At 32.2% G+C, this 22,147-nt stretch overlaps 3 protein-coding genes across 4 annotated transcripts; 1 reads left to right on the top strand and 2 right to left on the bottom strand.

Annotated features, from left to right (window-relative positions):
- Window positions 1-939: 939 nt before the first annotated feature.
- Window positions 940-1,725, top strand: LOC105133298 (zinc-finger homeodomain protein 4-like). Its single transcript, XM_011037229.1, has one exon. It carries the CDS (start codon window positions 1,014-1,016, stop codon window positions 1,584-1,586), a length of 573 nt encoding a protein of 190 aa, XP_011035531.1. The 5' UTR covers window positions 940-1,013; the 3' UTR covers window positions 1,587-1,725.
- A 5,240-nt stretch (window positions 1,726-6,965) lies between these two features.
- Window positions 6,966-10,327, bottom strand: LOC105133297 (calmodulin-like). Its single transcript, XM_011037228.1, has 4 exons — window positions 10,184-10,327; window positions 9,160-9,317; window positions 7,562-7,642; window positions 6,966-7,392 (listed from the first exon to the last, which is right to left on the bottom strand). Exons 1-4 carry the CDS (start codon window positions 10,257-10,259, stop codon window positions 7,258-7,260), a joined length of 450 nt encoding a protein of 149 aa, XP_011035530.1. The 5' UTR covers window positions 10,260-10,327; the 3' UTR covers window positions 6,966-7,257.
- A 2,010-nt stretch (window positions 10,328-12,337) lies between these two features.
- On the bottom strand, window positions 12,338-20,765 carry LOC105133296 (putative 3,4-dihydroxy-2-butanone kinase). 2 transcript variants are annotated; one of them, XM_011037226.1, is made up of 20 exons: window positions 20,587-20,765; window positions 20,007-20,080; window positions 19,836-19,899; window positions 18,753-18,865; window positions 18,583-18,630; window positions 18,276-18,347; window positions 18,112-18,201; window positions 17,637-17,810; window positions 17,239-17,322; window positions 16,530-16,585; window positions 16,132-16,262; window positions 15,937-16,029; window positions 15,636-15,700; window positions 14,849-14,992; window positions 14,728-14,771; window positions 14,341-14,424; window positions 14,162-14,235; window positions 13,979-14,091; window positions 13,799-13,894; window positions 12,338-12,797 (listed from the first exon to the last, which is right to left on the bottom strand). In XM_011037226.1, exons 1-20 carry the CDS (start codon window positions 20,624-20,626, stop codon window positions 12,669-12,671), a joined length of 1,788 nt encoding a protein of 595 aa, XP_011035528.1. In that variant the 5' UTR covers window positions 20,627-20,765; the 3' UTR covers window positions 12,338-12,668. The 2 variants fall into 2 exon arrangements, with proteins under 2 accessions (XP_011035528.1, XP_011035529.1); XM_011037227.1 differs by lacking the exons at window positions 19,836-19,899; window positions 20,007-20,080; window positions 20,587-20,765 and having other exon boundaries at window positions 18,742-18,833.
- Between the last annotated feature and the right edge of the window lie 1,382 nt (window positions 20,766-22,147).

Below are 22,147 nucleotides of genomic sequence, written 5' to 3'. Positions count from 1 at the left end.
AAAAAAAATATATATATATATATATATATATATATATATATATATATAATCCCAACTATCTCCCCCTTTGTACCCTTTGCTTTCCAAGATTTACGACCGTGCCATTCAAGATTTTGACCTATAAGTAAAATGATTTACAACCGTGCGTCGAGGAATTTATTTTTTTCCTCTATGATTTAATTCCAAAATCTCATGACCTATATACAAGACTTCATATTGTAAGTTTCGTAGTAATAGTAGCTAGGTAATTAATTTTTTTATATATAATTAGAACCTTTATTAATCATGTCACGGTGTTTTTATATAAGAAAATTCATATATGATTTCAATTGTGTTAAAACTATTTTTCACATATAATTGAATGATCTAGATATAAAACTTCCATGATAGAAGTTTCAAACTAATTATAACAAATTAAATTTATTTACTTCTAAAAAATCCCTAATATTTTGTAGCAATATTAAACAACTTCCTTGATCCATGTTCTCTAATAAAACATTTAAAGCATAGTATATATTTTTATTAAGATTTAGTGTTAAATATAGCTATTTTTTTTTATTTAACAATTAGGGATAAGATTCTCAATGTAACAAAACTACTTTAAACTGAACATTATTTCAAATTAATTAGTTGGTTTTTTTACAAAACTTAATAAATATTTCCACGTGAAAAAAGAAGAAGAAGAGAAATGAGTGTCATATATAAATTAATTAAAGAGTTGAGAAATTAAATTATGTAAACTTTGAATGGAATATAAAAGCTATGATCTAAACATTATTTTCACATCGAATTAGATGGAGGAGGAGGGGGAAAGAATATATATATATATATATATATATATATATATGGAACGTTAATGTAAATAAAATAACAATGTAGGACCATTTTAGTAATTCAAACCCTCTTATCTTCCATTAAAAACAACTATTGGAGCACATCAAAACAGTACATCTACACCCTCCAAATTAACAGAGACATAGAAAGAAAGAAGAAAAGAGAGAGACAGAAGCACAATGGAAAGTGATAACACAAACGATCTGTACAAAGAATGCCTAAGAAACCATGCAGCCAGTCTTGGTAGCTATGCCACAGATGGGTGTGGTGAGTTCACCCTAGATGATACCTCATCACCATATTCACTCCAATGTGCAGCCTGTGGTTGCCACCGCAACTTCCACCGCAAAGTAACATACAGCAACAGCAGCAACAGAAGGGATCACATAATGCACCCACCATCATCAGAGACAGTGGTGATGGATATGATAGACTATGCAGAAGGGAATAACGAGAGGGATTTCAGGCCACCAGTGATGGTGGTGGAGTCAGGTGACAGGAGTGGAAAAAAGAGGCATAGGACTAAGTTTACACCTGAACAGAAGGAGAAAATGTTGGGATTTGCAGAGAAGTTGGGGTGGAAGTTGCAAAGGAAAGATGAAGAAGATGAAGTTGAGAGGTTCTGTAGAGGAATTGGGATAAGTAGACAGGTTTTTAAAGTTTGGATGCATAATCATAAGAATTCGTCTTCTTCTACTTCTGCTTCTACTGGGAATGCATCTTCTCTTACTACTCAAGAAGAAGGGGGGTGAGAGGAGAGGAATATTTTTTTTCCATGTATATTTTTTCCATTTTATCTTTGGTTAATTTTATTTCATTTTCTCATCTTTTATTCATGCTTGATTGTCATTTATCCATGCTTTTCCTTTAGATGACAGGCTTTCTTTATTATTATTTTTTTTGTTTCATTTTAATCCTATGATTATCTGATAAAAAGGAGAAAATTTCATGCAATTTCAGAAAAAAAAAAGGTGCTATATTATATTGACCGATTAGATTGTGGGATCTTGAAAAAGAACTTGAAAGCAACTAATTGTAATTTTATTTTCTTAATATAACAAATTCTTTTGTTAATTAATAATGCATGGATGTATGGTACAATCAAGATGAGGTAATGGTTCTTGGATTGCTTGTATAATTACTTGTCTAGAATTTATGGCAATTTAATTTGTGATCTTAATTATTGTTTGAAGTAGTTCTCTCTTATAGAAAATGGCGTGGGAATTTTGTGGGGGGAATTGATAATTATGCTTAATAGCTTGATTTTGTTCTCCAACCCCCTATTTAGTGATAAGATTCAAGTGATTATTTTGATATCATATTAAAAAGTTAACTAAATATAAAAAATTTAAATTGTTGAATACTATTAAATAATTTTATATTACTTTAAATACTGTGCAATAGTTGGATTGCAAATTGCAACTTTTCCCTTCAAAGAATTGGAGATCTTTCGTCCATGTATTGGACACTTGATTAATGCCAACGGCTACAGGGAAGACAAATGTATGTGATGATTGGTTGTCAGATTCGGAGTATTTTGCTTTGGACAAGATCTGTGGACTTACTATTCTCATAGCATGCCTTCTTTACTTTGAATTATTTTTTTTGAAAAATTACGAAGTTACAAAAAAATAAAAAGGTTTCAGGGGAATAATACAGTTTAAAAAAGTTTTAGGGGAAAAGCATAGTTTTAAAAAAAGCTATTATGAAATCATGCTTTTAATATAAATTATAATTCAAAATCATGAATTTAATATATTATCCATTCTAAATAATAGTTATGATAAATATATAATCTCTCTTCTCTTTTTTATGATCGCCACCTCAAAACAAAACCAACCTCCAATAACTCATAAAAACAATCTCTAATCTTCTACCAAAACACTAGAATCATCTTCCTCATGTTTTTATGAGTTTTTTTATTATTATTTTTTTGTTACAAATTGCAAATTCAATCTTTTGTTGACAGCCTTCCTATCACCACAACTAATTGAACCGCCACCTCGACATCAAAAAATCAAGGTTAAATAGTTTCATCATCTCTTAGTTTTATGAGTTTTATTATTGAATTGATAAATTTTGAGTTTTAATTTATAACTATTTGCATTGTGTTGTGGAATTTTGAGTTTTAATTTATAACTATTTGCGTTGTGTTTGTTGATTAGATATTTTGTAGATGTTGAGATAATTTTGAGTTTTAAATGTTGCAATTACATGTTTTTAATACAATTGATGTTATTTATGAAATCAATTAGGTTTGAATTTGAGAAATTAGAGTTTAAATTGATTATTGGGTAATTTGCCATATTTAATAATATTGTTTAAATTGAGATAAATTTTGTTTTTATTGATATAGTTATATAGACTTTTAATCAATTGATGTTATTAATAAAGTTACGAGAAAAATTACTATAATTGTAGACTTTGTTCAATTGAGATTATTTAGTTTTTTTTTTATTGATGCAATTAGATATGTTTTCATTGATATTATTAGGGTCAAAGTAATAGAAATTAAGGTTTGCGTTAAATTGTGAGATTTTTTTTATTTATGAAATGGGTATTTTTATTTTACAAAATATATCTTTAAACTTCTATATGTTGTGTTATTATAATGGTACTATTGTTCCTTATATGAATAATAATATCACTTGTATTGACGGAAGTGTTGTGTTCTTGAATGCTAGTAAAGACATGTCATTTAAAGATATCCAAAAACATTATATCTAGAATACCTGTGATGAATTATAATAATGTTGAAATAAATATCACTTGGAGGTGTCTTGTTGGAGAATAACAATATTTTTCGATATCGATTATATGTGATGTGGATTCTAGAAATATAATGGAATTGTTTGTTCAAAGTGAAATAAACATAATGGAGTTGTATTTAGATAAATTTTGTTTTTATTGATACAGTTATATAGACTTTTAATCAATTGATGTTATTAATAAAGTTACGAGAAAAATTACTATAATTGTAGACTTTGTTCAATTGAGATTATTTAGTTTTTTTTTTATTGATGCAATTAGATATGTTTTCATTGATATTATTAGGATCAAAGTAATAGAAATTAAGGTTTGCGTTAAATTGTGAGATTTTTTTTATTTATGAAATGGGTATTTTTATTTTACAAAATATATCTTTAAACTTCTATATGTTGTGTTATTATAATGGTACTATTGTTCCTTATATGAATAATAATATCACTTGTATTGACGGAAGTGTTGTGTTCTTGAATGCTAGTAAAGACATGTCATTTAAAGATATCCAAAAACATTATATCTAGAATACCTGTGATGAATTATAATAATGTTGAAATAAATATCACTTGGAGGTGTCTTGTTGGAGAATAACAATATTTTTCGATATCGATTATATGTGATGTGGATTCTAGAAATATAATAGAATTGTTTGTTCAAAGTGAAATGAACATAATGGAGTTGTATGTAAGTGATCGACGTAAATTTAGTAGCTTATATAATGGGAGCATGGAGATATTAATATATCTATACCCTTGTGTGCTCAGTCATTTAAGCAATTATCACATTTAAGTGGTGTTGGTATGTCCAAGACATTGAAAGATAGGTTTATAGGAATTTATAATGAAAATAGGATTAAAATTACACATTATGATTAGTGCAGGTATGACTCCTCCAAACTTAGTGATGATAAAGATGAGAGTGTCATGGATTTAGTTGAAACATTAGATAGTGGTCATGGTAAGATAATAAGCCCTCATGTTCTAGAATTTAATCATGATATTGGAGTTGATAACATGATTTGTAATGATTAGTTTGTTTATCGTAGAAAATCAGTTAGTAGTGGTGATTTGATAGTTGGACAAACTTTCAAAAATAAGATGATTTGATGAATATTTTTAAATAATGACACATTGCACATTTACTTGAATATCGAGTTCAACATTCAAACGAAACATTTGTTCAATCACAATATGTTCATACACCTGAATGTCAATGGTACTAATCTGGGGATAGCATAAAAGATCATATTTCTTTAAGATAGCAAAGTTGAAAAGAAAACACACATGAACCAACAAAACATACATAAAAAAAATCACCATCAGCGTGATACAAAATTGTCTAGACCATGTAATATGACAATTTAACTTTAAGTAACACAACCTATCTAATATAGTTATGAGCGATCAATTGCAATCTATTAGTCATTCGAGCAGGCTCGCTAATTATAATTGGATAATCCATCATCTCTAATATTTATCAATATGAGATACATGAAGAAATTTTATTTTTGGAGAGATGCATCCTATAATTTCCAAGGAGAAATACATAGGTCGGAACTCGAGTATAACACCTCGAATCATTACACCAAACCCAGTGTGGGTTTCTTTATGCGAGGAGATGGAGTATGAGCCACCTGCATGTTAGATTCAAAATGTTATAAATATTTGTTACTTTTTATATATTAGAGGAGATGGAGTATGAGCCACCTGCATGTCAAATTCAAAATGTTATATTTGTTACTTTTTATATATTTGGATAAAATTGTTGCATTTTATTTATTGATTAATAATTTTTATTTGCTTCATATTATGTTGGAAAGTTATTACATGGATTTGCTCATTATTATGGATCTTTTTGGTTCGAGACGTCATATTACAATTAATTTTTAAGAAAACATTAAGTTTAGATGATGTTGTCTTAGAGGATGAGACCACACAGACAAGTAATTGTCTTAGAGGATGAGACCACACAAACAAGTAGAAGTCGTGCTATTGATGAAGTCGTACTGTTGATGCAGTCAACCCTTCCACTTGCCGTTATAAAAGGCATAGAGAAACTCAAATGTATTATTATGTTGTGTTATTTTTTTAGTTAAGAGTTATTTTTGTTATTATTACTTTTGTAATACTGTTTTAACTAATTATCATGTTAATTTTAATGTTGTCTTATATATTATACATTTTCATACTTATTTTAAATAAACATGATTTAAAATTGTTAATTAATAAGTGAACATGTGAACATACATAGTGAACAAAATGTTTAAAATTTTAAATCATCCATTTATAAGTTAAAAATATACATTGTCATGTTTTATTATTGTCATTATCAATTATCTTTATAATTAATAAATAAAAACAATGTTTAATAATAACACATTAATTTGAGGTTATAATTAACAAATAAAAATGATATTAAAATATCAAACTTTCAATTATGGATTTGAGGTTTTGTAATTTATGGTTTTGTTTGGGCTTCAGCTATGAAGGTTTAAGCTTTATTTTATGTAATATTTGAAGTTAGTTTTATGTAAAATTTATATTGTGATAACAAAACTACTAATTCACATTAACATCTATATATATAAGAATCGCTATTATCATTTACTGGTTGTTTGCCCGAAGGCAGAGTAGATGACGGTAACTTGCTAGAATCAGGCGGAGCCGACTAAGGATAACAGTGAAAGCAAATCTCCAATGCTAAGGAACCTGCACGACAATAAGAAACAAAGCTGAAAACTATGCTACCCAGCTCAAATGCATGCCAACATTTTGCACCGAAGACGAGGGTAATTACTTGAGTAGGAAATAAACAACTAGGCAATGCTATTTTGCACATTAAGTTCGAAAACGAACATGGTGAGGACCTTCTTTCTTTAGTTTTCCAATGGATGGATTCCAATAGTGTAATCTAGGTCCCAGGGCGAGGAGAGGAGCATAACTTCATCAGTTAAAATCCCAATGAAAATCAATGCCCACGGACGACTAGTGCCCCAACGCAACAGATGACAAAATGGCACGGCGAATTATCTTAATGAAACCAATTGTTGGGGATCGATCTCATGAAACAATGGGAACAAAACCAAGGAAAGAACCCTATTGGACGTGCCAAGCTATGACAATTTGGTGCAGATTTTAAACAAGGAAAAGAAATCATTTTCCAGGAGATAATTGAATACTCCTAGAGTTATAACAGCTATTTATAACGCAAGATTTCTTCCCACGAGGAAAGAAATGCAGAGCAAGGAACAGATGATCCACTTTCACTGCTCAATCGTGGCCCTGCCTAGAAAAGGAACAGATATTATTTTATATTCTTAACATCTGGGAGAGAACCTCATAAAGAGGAGTCATTGGAGCACAAGTGAATATGAATTATGATATGAATCTACATTATGATATAAACCAACATTCATTAACACAGAAGAAAGATGAACTTCATAAGAACAGCATACTAGTATGAAACTAGCTGAGCATAAGGTTAAAGACTGGAAGAGAAACTGAAAGCATGTATCATCCCATTCAAACACAAGACTAACTGAGCATAAGGTTAAAGACTGGAAGAGAAACTGATAGTACGTATCATCCCATTCAAACACAAGAAGCTACCACAAAGCCTAATAAACTATATGCTTCAAGGTCAACAAACAAAGGTCTCCCATCACTTGGCCAGCATCATCCTCACAAACTCCTCGTAATTCACCTGGCCATCACCATCCACATCAGCTTCTCTGATCATCTCTTCCACTTCTTCATCAGTCAGCTTCTCCCCAAGATTTGTCATCACATGTCGAAGCTGCACATGTCAGGTAAACATCAACACAGAGTAGAAACTAAATCACCTGAGCAGCAGAAGTCAATAGCAGATGGGCAATATATCATCCAGTTTACAACAGGCGTAGTGACTATATGAAGTTACCAATCAAGGAAGAGGATAGCATTAAAGATACTGATATGTTGTTTACCTCTGCAGCAGAGATAAAGCCATTCTGATCCTTGTCAAATACCTTGAAAGCTTCTTTGAGTTCCTCCTCTGAGTCAGTATCCTTCACCCAGAAAGTTAAAATTCAATAAAAAGTACAGCAGAATATACACGTCAACAGGAAATTGAAATCTTTTAACCAAGGAAAAGTCAGTTTCCACGAAATAAACACAGGAGGTGATAATTGCACTCTTCAATTGGTTAACCAAGCTCTGATCGTTCCATTTATTTTGCAAGCTGACCAATATGCCATCAATATGTCTCAAACAAAAGCTATGGTGCCTTGGACCTTGACACATTACTAAATGCTTCATTATTTATTTATTTATTAATTTTATGCAGAGATAAAATGTTTCAAAATAAAAACAAGCTAAGGGAGACCAAAATTAAACATTACTCTTTGGTTTCAAAACAAATCTTAAATTTGAAACTAACATGAACTAAACTTGTCAAAAAAACTTAACATAATTTATTTCACTAATGTAAAATTAACATGAACCAAAACCCGTGAAAATCAAACAAAAAGAAACCCACAAACAAAAAATCCCAAATTATAAACTGCAACTTGCTCTCCAACTCTTTACCCCAGATCACCACCTTAACCCCAACTCTAACTGAACCACAAATAAATTGGAGCTCAAAAACCCCCAACTCTCTCTTAGACCCAGTCCCGCAGACCATCACATTAACCCCAGCTCAAGCCAAAAAAAAAAAAATACCAAAATATTGCTGCCTCCATTCCACAAACCCAGCTCTCAAAAATGGCATCGATTCTAACCAGGGATCCAAATAAACAGTAAACTCAAAACACCAGTCATTCACTGATTTCTTTTCTTTTTAATACAAACGTGAAGAAACACCAAAATAAAATAAAAGTTTTTTTTTTTTGGGAGAAGAGCAGTGGGGTGTTTGGGCATGGAATTGGATGTAGAAGAATATGGAGTTTATGGACATAAGGAAGTGAAGGTTGTGTAATGAGAAAGGACAAGCCATCACAAGATATGAGTTTATTTTGGTAGCAAATTCAAGTTCAGCATTTCAATTATGCATGACGATCAGAGGATGGTGGAGACTAGAGAGTCTTTGTTTGAGAAATCCCAAAGGCATTTTTGTCAGTTCATGTAAGACAAAGAATGGCTGAAATGTGGCTAAACCCTTGAGGAGTGCAAAACACCCTTGAAAAGGTAAAGAATCATGCTAGTTGGATTATTAAGAATGGAAGATGGGCAAAATAGAGAAAAGTTTGCTAGCATGACAAAACAACAATAACCAAACAAAATAGTAGTAGCAGCACCAGAAATTGCTGAATCAATTACTTGTGAATCAACAGGATACACAATACAAATAAGGAACATACTGTAATATCTAGAATTTCATGACAATCCAGTGCTTCTGAACTAGACTTCTGCACGAAATCATGACTCACAGCAATCCAAATTTAGAACAAAAATTTCTAATATGATACTGGAACATTTTAAACTTTTAAAAGATAACCATTCACAAAAAAAACTTACTAGTGGTGCCCCAAGCCCAACAGAGTAAACAACTGCAATAATACTAATAAAAGTTTACAAAGCTCACCTTCATTTTCCTTGCCATCAGATTCAAAAACTCAGGGAAATCAATAGTTCCATTTTGATCAGCATCAACTTCATTGATCATGTCCTGCAATTCAGCTTCAGTGGGGTTCTGTCCAAGAGATCTCATCACTGTCCCTAACTCTTTGGTAGTGATGCAACCTGTTGAACAATAATGGTATATTATAGAAGCTTTGTACACTATTAAAAGGCTGTAATGTTAATTTCACAACTGTACTGCGATGGAGCAGATGAACTGCAAGACATCACACACAGATTAAAAGAATTCCCAATCTGACATGAAATAAATACTTCTCGATCATCAAAATTCCACAGCACAGTGCAATCTATTTATAAATCAGATAGTTTTAAATCACAGCATACAAGATATCTGATTAACATGGACGTGTTTACCCCACAAAAATCATCCTCTTATTGCATCCAAGTGATTTCGTCAACTATCATTTGATAAGTTCCACACACAGAGCAAAGCACAATAATTGAAGCAACGCTTTATTTGATGGAAGTTCAACTTAAGACAATGAATTAAGCATTTAAAAGTGAGAATCTCACACAACCCATTTCTTTAAAATTTCCCATCTCAGAGAAAACAGGACTCAGTCAGTCCTGCACAACTACCTAATCCAAATGGCGTCCTATACATAAACCCATCACAAGAGCGCAAACAAGTAATCACCAGAAGATCCTAAATGGACCATCAAGATGACAATATTGATAACAATAACAATTGATTTGATTCCACGGAAAAAGCTTCAGCCTTCAACAAATCATTTGTAAGAACAAAACCCACAACAACTTTCCATGAAGAAGAACATGCCAGTAACAAACAACAAAGAAATAAAAGAAGAAACAAAACCCAGATTACAATTTTCCTCCTCCTACTACTACATCACACACATCATTTACTAATCAGTAGCAAGAGCAGAGCAAACAAATCTACAGTAGATCTTCTCTTGACTAAGAAAAGAAAAAAAAACAATCAAATAGTGTAGAGATAATAACAATACCATCGCCATCTTTGTCAAATAGACTAAAAGCCTCCTTGAACTCCGCGATCTGTTCCTCTGTTAGCTGCTCCGTCATGTTATTACTACAAACAGATACTGCGGGGTTTGTTTTAGTTTAAGGCTGCTTGTGTCTGTTTATATATGGAATAATTTTATTTTTTTGATGGTTAATAAATAATATTTCAAATTTAATAAATAAAATATAAAATACTAATTATATTCTTCTTTACTGTCCGTATCATGGTAGTTTTTGTTTTTTGACCGATCCAAATAGGTTTTATTCTTTATACTGGCTTCCCGTATAATTGTAATTTAAATTCATATCATATCATTTTAAATAAATATGCATTTCTTTAAAAACTATAATTTAAAAAAAATTAAAAAGATTTTTTTAACCGCGAGCAAATGAACTGCTCACTCCGGTCTTCATAAATTTGTATTTAATTATTTTTCTGCTTTTCGGAGAGCCTGACCCACATGATTCGGGTTGCTATGTTCTGGGCTAAGAATTTGATTTGATTTGATCCAACGGTGGAAGACTGTTGACTTAAATTTGTTGGTATTATAATTATTTACTCCCCTTTTTTTTTCTTTTTTTTTTCCTCCCTCTGTTTATTAATTATTTTACACCCTCCCGGGAGGTCTTCTGCTGCGTTTCCAGGCACCGACGAGGAAATGTCCTGACTCCTGACTGGCCAGACCTTCCCCGAAAATCACTCATCAAGAATATGCTTGAGACCTATCGATTAAATGGGGGGTAGTTTCTAGGAAAGCCAAGTTAGAATAGAACACAACTTTGAACCTCATAATTTATTCTCTAATGATCGAGTGACAGGTGTATTTATTTTTGTGATTAAAGTTGAATTTTATGTATGAAACCATTGAAAAACAAGAAAAATTAATTTTTAGAATTGAATTTTGTGCATAATTAAGATGTACTCAATCTCAACTTCAACCACAACCATTAAAAAATACAATTATACTTACAGATTTAATGTATAGAATTATGATTTTGTTTTATTGTACATATATTTTTTTAGTTAAGAAATATTGAGATATTGTTTATGTTTAATTTAATTTAATAATTTAGAAAAATATACAAATGGATAGATTAAAAAAGAGGTGTTAATACTAATTATATGTTAAAATGAGGAATTAATATTTTTGTGGAAAGCTTTTTTTACAAATAAGTGTGCATTTGTTTAACCCCGATTTTTCTTTGTAATTTCTTCTTTTTTATCTAATTATTCTTTTAATTGAGAATAAGTAGTTTTTATTTTTATTTTTTAAAATACGTCATGTAAATACATTTTATTTATATCAAATATAAAAAAATTAAAGACAAATTATTAAAAAATAACTATTACTTTTAAAAAATGAGCTAAACAATTTAAAAAATGAAAGAGAGGGGCCACTGATTTAAGTTTAGATAAAAGCAATGAAAAGTAAAAAGTGCATTAATTAATTAAAATTAAAAAAAAAAAAAACAAAACAAAATAAAAGAGACCTTGCACTGCTGGTCTGGGAAGCAAAGTCACTATCCAAGAGCCCAGGCATGGCTACGAAACTAGGCCCACATTCCTTTAATATAATAAACGGAAATTAGAATGTGAAATGCTAAATGTTCAGCTATCAATCATACAGAGAAAATTAGAGTTTTTCATACCAACTACTTTTGTTTTATTTGTTAAATTTGATGTTTATTTTTTTAATTTTTATTTTGAACTACCAGTCGATTTTTATTTAGCAAAACTAGTCTTTAATTCATAAAACAAAATCCCGAGACACTTTATATATAATATATGGAGAGATATAAATCAAAAGACATCAACCTATAAAACTATAATCATAAAACTTTGAAAGACAGAATTATAATTGAAAAAGTTCAATGGCCCTAAAAGATTTTGAAGTACAACTCCACTGTGACAACACCTTGTTCTTTTAGTATACTACTTAATTTAATTTTTTTTTTAATTTTTTAGTGACAACACCTTGTTCTTTTAGTATACTAAATTTTTTTTTTTTTTTAATTTATTTTTTCTGCGTCGAGATCATAGGCTTCATGTCTTTTGATGCTGTATTAACCTCCATGCAGCTGAACAAATAACCGGGTTTTATGCAGAAGGCACGACAGCAACAATGCTTTAGAGTGTCCTAAAATTTCCTCGAATTATGTGCAAAATATCAGAAAATAAGCACATAGAATGTTATTTTTACATGCATAACCCAACAAGACATCTAAACGTCTATATTCTAGTGACCGGTCAAACAAACAATTTCAAAACATATTATGGTCAACTCTAACATGATTTGATCAAATCTTTCTGGAGATTTTACAGCGTGAATTCATAAAACTCACTCTCTCAGCTTTGCGAGCAAAATTTGCAAAAGCGGAAAGCCTAATTAGCTGGACTGTAGTATACAATCATGATGTAAAAATGAGTAGCCAAAAAGAAGCTCGAGTTGAAGGGAAAGGCAGATGCATCTACTCATGGACCTGGTATTGGTTCTTGATGGCTAAGGCTGCTGCTCTATACCATGAAGCTGCAGCCATAGCCCCAGGGTCTGGCACTGTAGCAAGGATGTCCGGGGAGATATATGCTGAGCGACCGGCCTGCATAAGCTATTTGGTAAGATCCCCAAAACCCATACAATGCAATGCATGAATATATGGAAGTGCTTGCATTGCCATACCAGAGGTCAAGAACTAGCACATGACATTTATCATTTATTCTTTACTCGAGTGATTTATTTTTTACTTTTATGAACAACCCAACAATGATCTTTCAAGGTTGTCAGAGTGACCTGTATCTATTATGGAAACTCTTCCTGCTTCACTCATGCTGCTAGTTTTTACAGGCTTAAAAGGAATAAAAAAATGCCACTTGGATTTAGATAGGACGGCATGAAAATAGAAATACCACCATACATATAGTAAAACCAATGAATATGTGATTGGTAGTAAACATGGACAAAAATATTAGAAAGGAAACGTGTATGAGGATAAACATCCATTATAATTATTCCAGTGAAGAACATAAGAAAATTTTCAACCATCAGCCACCGGCATTAAAATAATTTCTAGTCTTGATAAATACCTACATTGCAGTCCCACAATAATTGGAAGTAGAAACCTTTTTACCTTGACAACTTTTGCACGTTGTTTATATTTAAAGTTCACACTACCTGATTTTTGTTTCTCTAAGAACAGGGTTTCACTTGAAGCTAATGCCTCTGAATATAAAAATTACACATTGAATGATAGTTCAACCTGTAAACACCCCCCCAATCCTTCCGTTGCTGTGAGTTATATGCTTGTATTTCGTTTCTAATATAATTTTAAGAGATGAGAATTGGAAAGGGTGTAAAATTGGTTGCAATTTCACCTAGTCCATCGTTTACTTCATGTAAACATTCATTCACTTGTTTTCCATATGGGCTTGAAAAATTGGTGGAAATCATTACCAACTTCTCTTTTACCATGAAAAGCGTTGTGCTTTATCAGAGCCATTTTTGGTCAGAGTCAACTTGCATAACGTCCTTTGAATCAAACAGGTGATTGGGAAAGATACATGCAATAGGATCCAGAGAAAAGAAGAGGAACAAAAATGTCACCTGTGCCTGCATGTGTCTGGTTGATTCAGCTCCAGCCACTGCAGCTTCAGATGAGAGGAGAAAAGCAATGCAAGGATCATCTCCAGCATTTAGCCTCTGCTCAAGAAAGTAACCAGATTAATATCAAAAGATCAATGCCACATGAACAGAGAAAGTAGAAAAAAAGTAATTATTGTTGACCTCCTGAAGAACAGCTGAGGCTGGAATAAGGGCATCTAACAATGTGCGGAATCCAGCACTAGCCCCACCATATTTACTGACAGCAGCTATGGAAGCTTCAAGTGCTTCAGCCCCTGATTAAAGAGAGTAGTTAGAATCAAGATTTTCCTGTTCGACAACAATCATTTTGGAGTATCATCTCACATTGTTTAGATGTAACAACTGACTGGGTGTTTGCTTTCAACTTTGCACAAGCTGCCTTGCAGAATATCGTGTATCTGTTTTAAAAAGTAGAAATGAATCAGAGTGGATGTGCATGCATGAATATAAGAATCAAAAGAAAAGAATGTGAAACTTAATCAAGTTTCAATGCAAGCATATACATAATCCCACTGGTTCCTCCCATAACTCTTCTGATAGATGATCCAATTTCACCAACTGTTTCTGCAGCATCATTCAAGGGATAACTGGAAATAGAAGAATGTGATTCAGGCAAGTCATGGGAAAAGTAACTTTATTCAAGAAATAAAAAGTTTCTTACAATTTACAAAGAGACTAAAACACATATTAGCCATTCATCATAGAGCAATAGTTTATTTCTTTCTGGTAGATGCAATCAATTCATGAGAACAAATGATAGCATATGAAAATCATATGAAATTGCCCCCCAAATCATATGAAAATTCAATTATATGTTAAAAACATCACTAGAACTAAAAAAATATAAAACATCCTACAAAAACTTCTGAGCAGTAGGGAAGAAAACTTACTGTTTCTTCATGTCCTCCAGGATTGCTGTTGCACCCCTATACATCTGCAAAAGCAGACAAATCAACCCTACACAAAGTTATAATTGCAAGATGATGAGATCAGAATTTGAGATAGACTCACTGTTGATCCACAGTCACCATCACCGACTCTGCCATCCCATTCATTTAAATTGTCTCTAAGATCCATGATCGCATTCACCGCTGCTTTGATAGCCACCTCAAGAAGATGTCCTTGTTCACTGAGCTGTTGTGGCCGACTCAATGACTAGTCAAAACCATACAAGGGATGTCAGGTTTGACAAAGTAATCATTATTCAACATAATACCATAAATAGCACAATTTTTATGGAAATTTGGCGCAAAGGTGACCATCCAGTATAATGTTTTTGCCAGCAGAAATACGTGCAGAGTCTACTGGCATCTGCCTGAATGGAAAACTTTTTTACCTAAACAATTGTTTTTATTTGACTCAGTGCCAGAAGGGGCTTTTAATGTTTTTAGCATGTGTGACTATTCTACATGACCCTTCTTTGTTCCTATAAGTAGCATCAGCAATTCTGAAACATAAGCTCAGCTTTTCATCTCAATAAAAGCAAGGCAAGTAAACCCCAGCTTCTCCAGATCGGGGGAGAAGGAAGAGGATGGAAGGGAAAGATTTTAAAATTAAAGAAATAGTTGGAGACAACTTAACAATAACGCATATACAAACACAGAAAGAGAGAGATATGAAGTGTATGACATAGACAATTATAGTTGATAGCATGTTGAATCTTCAAATTGTTTTCTATAGAATTAACAGTAGAAAAATCAAGAAATCCAAGCTGTTAGGGAACTTTAATCAGAGAAGAGAGTTGTCTTTTCCTAAGATCACATATGGAATTAGAGAAATATGTGAACATGAAAAATACATCATCACTCTTTCCTGAATGAGACAGTGGCAGTGGAACAGGGATCTTGGCTGGTGGGCGATTACCTGCAAAGACAACTCGTGAGACCAATCAACATGAAATCAGTAGTAGAAATTCTAACTGACTTTATAGTTCAAATTATAGAGGTTTTTAACAAAAGTTACTAAAGGAACATAGATCACCAGTTATTGATGCTACCTAATTGTAATGAAGAATTATCTTATAAATCAATCTTATAGACCAGAAGCCATGCAATTAACCACAAAGAATAAAAACAATATCCTGGCATGTCACCACAGACCATCTACACCAACAGGCCAGTGTGGAGCCTTCGTAGAAGCATCCAAACGTTGCAGAATTGCTTCATCTGCCTTCATTATGGAGATTGAAAATCCTAAAGAAACAAAAGCTGAGATAAGCTTCATTAACAGAATGCTCTTTCAAAAATCCTGAAAGAAACCTAACATTGAGATGAACAATTATATCAGTTCCAAACCTGCCATATCAAGGGAAGTCATGAAAGATCCAGTATACACTCTATCAACAGCCAATCCATGTTCCAGCTGCAACTGAGGAACTGCTTTTCCTGCTACAATCATTAGCTCCATTGCAGGGGTGGCACCTAGTCTGCAATTTTGAAAACAATAGAAGAAATAAGAGGGGAAACAAATTCCTCAAAAACAGGGGTGCAGCCCTCTAACTTAAATGTAGGAACTTGCAAAATGATGAGGAAATATATGTAAATGGGGTGAACACAAACAGAGGTTTCATATGTTCAGAACTGCCAACAACCTGATCAAAATAGAATGCTTGATTTTGAACATCATTACTATGATAGTGCTAATCTAATTTAATATGATAGTACTAATGTAAAGTGTAAAAAGGAAGACCTACCCATTGACCAATAGTACCACTCTATTACCCGGAGTGATTGGAACATAGTTCCTATCCTGCAAAAATTCAATGATACAAACAACTAAGCATCAATTATGTTGTCAGTGAAATATATGCAATATCAATATCTGAAGTTTCCTATTACAAATGTGTAAGGACATTAGCAGCTGAGTAAGAGATCCTTTTTTTCACATAAGATTGCATAATCTTAAAGCTAACTATTTAAGACCTCCTTGAAAGCAGAGATAGATCGAGTGTATTTACATAAAAAAAAAAAGTTTCAAAATTGAGATGCATTGAAAAGATATTTAAAAAGTTTGGGGCCTATCAAGAAATCACAATGAGATGATAGAAATAAAATCAAGTACTGGAATGAAAATAAATGGAGACAAGTTCACAGATACACTTGGATTACAAAACTGGGAATAAGTACAAAGTTATACAATAAAAAATTACCCTATTCATATTGAGTATATTGGGGCTCAAAACCTACATCACCTGTTTTTCTTTTTCAAAGTATGATTACTTTTATGTTGTCATAATCTCATGTATCTCCCTTGCAGATCAAGAACTTATAGCTGGCCCTAATTCTTACTAAAAGGGAAGCATGGATAAGGCCCCAACTACCTGGGATCAAAGCATGATTAAGTTGAATTTAACATAAAACAAAATGAGTACCTTCGGGCTAGTCCTAAGATTTTCAACATACCGGTGATAAAATTTGATGAAGAACATGAGAAACCACTACTTCCACAGGCTGAAGGTCTGCTACAGCAGCACCAGGTTCCCCATGCTGGAAAGAAATGATGTTATTTGGAATTGATTTGTGAATGTGCAACCAAAAATCTATGTGATTTGTGAATGTGCAACCAAAAATTTATGTCAAGTAAAACAGACAGCTCCACAGATTTGGTAAAATGCTACAGAAGGAAGAAATGGACAGCACCCCCCTATCTCTCTCCTGAATGGGAAGAATGGGAAACATAATTGCATTATGATATATGTGCACATACAGAAGTAGATGGACAAGTATTATCAATTCACAAGGAAGGATGTCCAGTGCACTTTTGACATTAAGAAAGCAATCACTCCATGGAAATGACTCACAATTCCAAGACCTAGTTCCATCTTTCCTGGGCCCAAACGATCTGATGTAACCTGACCAGGTAATGTACAAACTGACAAAGCAACGCCCATTGTTCCAACCATTTCAGATGCACGTTTTGCTTCTGCAGCAACCTCATCAAGAGAAAGGCCAGTAGCAGCTGCGGCTCCAGCAATCTGTGTTTCACATAGGGAGAAGAAGTTATAAGAAGAAAGCCTGTAAGTGAAACAAATAGAGATTAAACTTCAAATGAAATTAGCAGCCAGAAACCCAAATACAACTACGAAAATTGGTGGATAAAAATTATGATCAAATTAATCCTTTATAAAGAAAATGGCAAGAGAAAACCCAATCTAAGTCCTACATTTATAGAAAGAAACAAAAGAAAGAGGAAAAGGCCAAAAGAAACAAAATCAAAGTGTGCAAGATGAATGCACATGCTATCAGCCTTAGGTTGTGTGTGTATAAAGAAAGAACCTTATTAACAAGAATAGTCCCTGCCAACCCTCTTCGTCCAACTATGCCTCGCAGTGGAGGTAATGCACAATCATCTCCAACAATTACAGTCTGAAAAAGCAATATTATTAAATAGGATATTCTATCCAGCTATGCAGTAGAAACTTGGAGTTCAGTTAAGATACCTCGACTTTATAACCTTCAGATTTTGCTAGCTCCGCAGCCAAACCAAAATTTAGACGATCACCAGTATAATTCTGTCAACATCCCGACTACAAACTATGAATCCACAATAAATTTGACAGCCAAATATTGTTCAGATAGCTATGAACTTAAGAGAGTGTTGCAAAGTTCATTGTCCCTCTTTTCCAAGTTTCATTTTTTCCATTTTTTCTTCTCCCTTTCTTTGTTTTTTTTTAAGAGCCCGAATGAGACTTTGCCACACCCAAATAAGATGAAACTATTAACCAACTAGTTTTGAAATTGCAATACCGTGACAATCAAAAGACATCCCATTGGACCAGTAACAGCTCGGATGCCCTGAAGTTGAATCACATTAGAGCAAAGCCATCTATGAGGAGGATGAGGTACATAATTTATAAGGTGAAATAAATTGTTTGCAAAAAGAAATTAAATAGAAAGAAACCATACAGAAACCATACAGATAGAATTGCATCAACTTGAGGAGAAGTAAAAACTTCTCCACAAATGGCAGCACTTAGCATCCCTTCTCCGACAAATCCAGCATGGGCAGGTTCATGCCCACTCCCTCCTCCTGTATCATATGAAAGCATAGCATTCACATCTTACTCACAAAGTCCTTAAGTTCTATGATTTAGGATCATGTAATGCAATATCAAAACATTTCTAAGTGTTTTCGTTTTCTTTTTGTCATTCATCTCACATCTCCCAGCTTTCTTTAGAATTGGACTTTTTTGTGCTCACTCCTGTTTGCTTATTAAACTTTCAAGTAGGAAATTTTAAAAGAAAATGCTTCACTCCAAGAATCATTTGAAAGGAACCAACGATGTCTTAACACAACAGTATGACCAGATATTAAGTAGGTTGGGCTTCAAGGTGTTGACTCTGTCTATGATGCAGGCCACAAGAACACAAATAAACACAATATATATGTGTCTGACAATATTATCAGAAAATGGGGAAAATAGGACCGAGAATCATTAACACAAATAAATACAATAAATATGTGTCTGACAATATTATAGGAAATTGGGAAAAATAGGACCGAGAATCATTTGCTCTGCGTGTGTGTGTGTGTAGAAGAGCTGCTATGCAAAATCTTATGGAAAAATAGAAAAAAAGTTCCATGGGGTAACAGTTCACTCCAGCCAAATAATTCAAATTGCAAACCATCCAGTCACAACTCTTCCAGGAACATGTAAAACCACCATTACATATGTACATCAACACATAAAAGATGGCAAAGCATATATAAGCATATTATCCAGCCTGGAAAAGAACAATAAAGATGATAACCATTATTTTCTTTTCGAATTACATATCAACATTTAGTACCACTACCAACCCAGTACCAAAACTTGTTTGTCATTCCAAAAGCACATAGATTTACAGTTCACCACTTCTTTTCCTATACCATAACAACATCAGAGAACCATATGACACACCCGTATCAAGAGTTTTGAAGGTGCACAGTATATATTTCAAGCTTCAACACTAAAAGTACTAAAAATTGTCATATTCAAATACTTTCAAGCACCAAGGACCTGATATAACGGCAACTTTGTCAAGCATAGCGCTTGCATAATCAGCACGTAACACAACCTTGACCTGCGTCTCCACAATAATGAAAACATCACAATTAACCTCCAATTCTAATTTATTTAAGGCCACTTCCAAATTCTTAAATAAACATATTATTTTAGAATATACATCACCTCTGGAAAGCCATCCAGGTATTGTAATCCAGGGTAGGTTTCCACAAGACCCTCGATGAACTCAGTTACTACAGCTGCAATAAAAAATTACTTCAATTAATCTTCCAATGGAAAATTTTCACTGATTAATAAACACAATTTTAAAAAAGATATTAGTTGAGTCAAAGGAAACATGTAACCAACCTAAAAGTCAACCACACCTAATTTCAGAAATTTATTTGACATTTATGTCATTAAATTGAAAAACAAATACACCAAGAAAAATAAAATAATACTCAAAATTCGATCGTCTTTATTTCTTTTCTTTTACTCGGATTTTCTCGGCAATCAAACAAAGTTTTTATTCAAGAACTCAAAAATAACACCAATATTACAATCAACATAGAAATGTAAAGGAAAATCAATAAATTCCAATCTCAATAAAGGATTCTTTTATAAGCAACACAAATAACAGTTACATTTCAAATAAATAAATAAAAATGGTTCATCGGCAACCAAACACAAAACAATGATCGCAAAGAAGCAATTTTACTAACAAGAATTAAATTACTAATAAAAAATGTGAGGAAAAAGAGCGAACCGTTGGGGTCGTTAATGAGTTTCTTTCCTTGAGAAGCCATGGCACAGCGTTGTCGTTTTGATATCAAAATGAGGATTTTTAGTGCAGCAAGCAGCACTGTAAATATTTATATAGATAGCCAGGGAGGGAGGGAGGGAGGAATTTGTGTGTTTTTTTTTTTTTTTTTAACAATGGGATTTTTTATCTATTTGTCTAATGAATTATGGGTGGGGTCGACGTGTAAGATGACCAATTTCTCCTTATCTTGACTGAGTATTTCCACCCCTTGTGGCTTTATTATGGGTCTGGGTCTCTTTTAAATTGAGGCCATAAAAGGAAAATAAAATCTGGTCGAGAAAACCAGGTGGAAATTTTCGGCTTTAGATTTTCTAGCATTTTGATTTAAAAAAAAACAAATATGATATAATTTTATCGGTTCTTTCACGTATCAAAATTAAATTTATCTTTTCAATCTAATTAAAGATAAATATTTCATGTTATTGGAATAACTTTTTGTTAATGATCTTTAAAAACTGTTTACACTCTTAACTATGCAATTTTCACGTATTATTTTGGATTAAAATCACTTGAAGGAGTAATTTACTCTTATTTATTGGAAAATTAATATGTTTATGTCTAATAGATAATTTTTATGAAGCTATATTAAATTTTATAAAGTTTTTTTTTTAACATTTTGAACTCTTATTTAAAAAAGAATTATTCAAATTAATTATTTTATGTTTATATTGTTTTAATGGGTTGGTATTTAAAAATATTATTTTAATAAATTTTAAATAAAAAATATTTTAAAAATAATTATTATTACAATTCAAAATAAAATAACAATCTTCATGTTTAAAAGTATATAGAAGTTATTATTTAATTTTTTTATTTATAAATACTTTAAAATAATATTTTTTACATTTTAAATTTTATTTTTAATATTAATACATCAAAATAATTTTAAAATATTAAAATATTTAATTAAAAAAATCAGATTTTAATTATAAAAAAAAAAATCAATTTCAATGCTATTGTCGCTGTAACCAGGCTATAGCCATCCGGGCATGTGTTTCTTATTGGGGATGTGATACTTCCTTTTTATGTAAAAGACAAATACAGACTACCACTGTTGCGAGGTAGCTACGTATTGGACTCTTCATTCTATTCTATCTGACATGTTTTTCCCCTGAATGGCTATAGCCACGTTTATTTACATGTCTTGCCATTGATCAACAACCGAAAACAAAATCACTGGCGATTCCCAGCTACTCGTCGTATTGTCAAACCCAACATTACCACGGAATAATAATATTATAAAAATAATAATAATAATAAGAGGAATGAATGTTTCATTGTATACACGGACTCCGAAAACTGTGAATTATTATAATATAATTATGATTTTTCTCTTCCAGACCAAGGCAATGGACTGGTCATTGGAAGTAAAAACTTCTTTTTTACTTGGATTTTATTGAAAATAAATTAGTCTTTGCTTTTCTTTTTTTTTTGATAAAATTATTTAATTATCCTTGAACTAAAAATAACTAAACCGAAAGTCAAAGGCTTTACAAGTTTTTTA

The sequence above is a fragment of the Populus euphratica genome, unplaced genomic scaffold, assembly GCF_000495115.2.
Source record: "Populus euphratica unplaced genomic scaffold, PopEup_1.0 scaffold114.1, whole genome shotgun sequence".
NCBI lineage: Eukaryota > Viridiplantae > Streptophyta > Magnoliopsida > Malpighiales > Salicaceae > Populus > Populus euphratica.
This window is presented reverse-complemented; position numbering and strand designations above follow the sequence as displayed.

Coding starts and splice junctions, on each gene's coding strand:
- LOC105133298 (XM_011037229.1), top strand. CDS start 1,014: ATGGAAAGTGATAACACAAACGATCTGTACAAAGAATGCCTAAGAAAC.
- LOC105133296 (XM_011037226.1), bottom strand. CDS start 20,626: ATGGCTTCTCAAGGAAAGAAACTCATTAACGACCCCAACG. Junction 18,202..18,275: donor CTGAAGGTTATAAAGTCGAG/GTATCTTAACTG, acceptor TTGCTTTTTCAG/ACTGTAATTGTTGGAGATGA. Junction 14,772..14,848: donor ATGGTGACTGTGGATCAACA/GTGAGTCTATCT, acceptor CTGCTTTTGCAG/ATGTATAGGGGTGCAACAGC.
- LOC105133297 (XM_011037228.1), bottom strand. CDS start 10,259: ATGACGGAGCAGCTAACAGAGGAACAGATCGCGGAGTTCAAGGAGGCT. Junction 9,318..10,183: donor ATTTGACAAAGATGGCGATG/GTATTGTTATTA, acceptor ATTGTTCAACAG/GTTGCATCACTACCAAAGAG. Junction 7,393..7,561: donor GCTTTATCTCTGCTGCAGAG/GTAAACAACATA, acceptor TGACATGTGCAG/CTTCGACATGTGATGACAAA.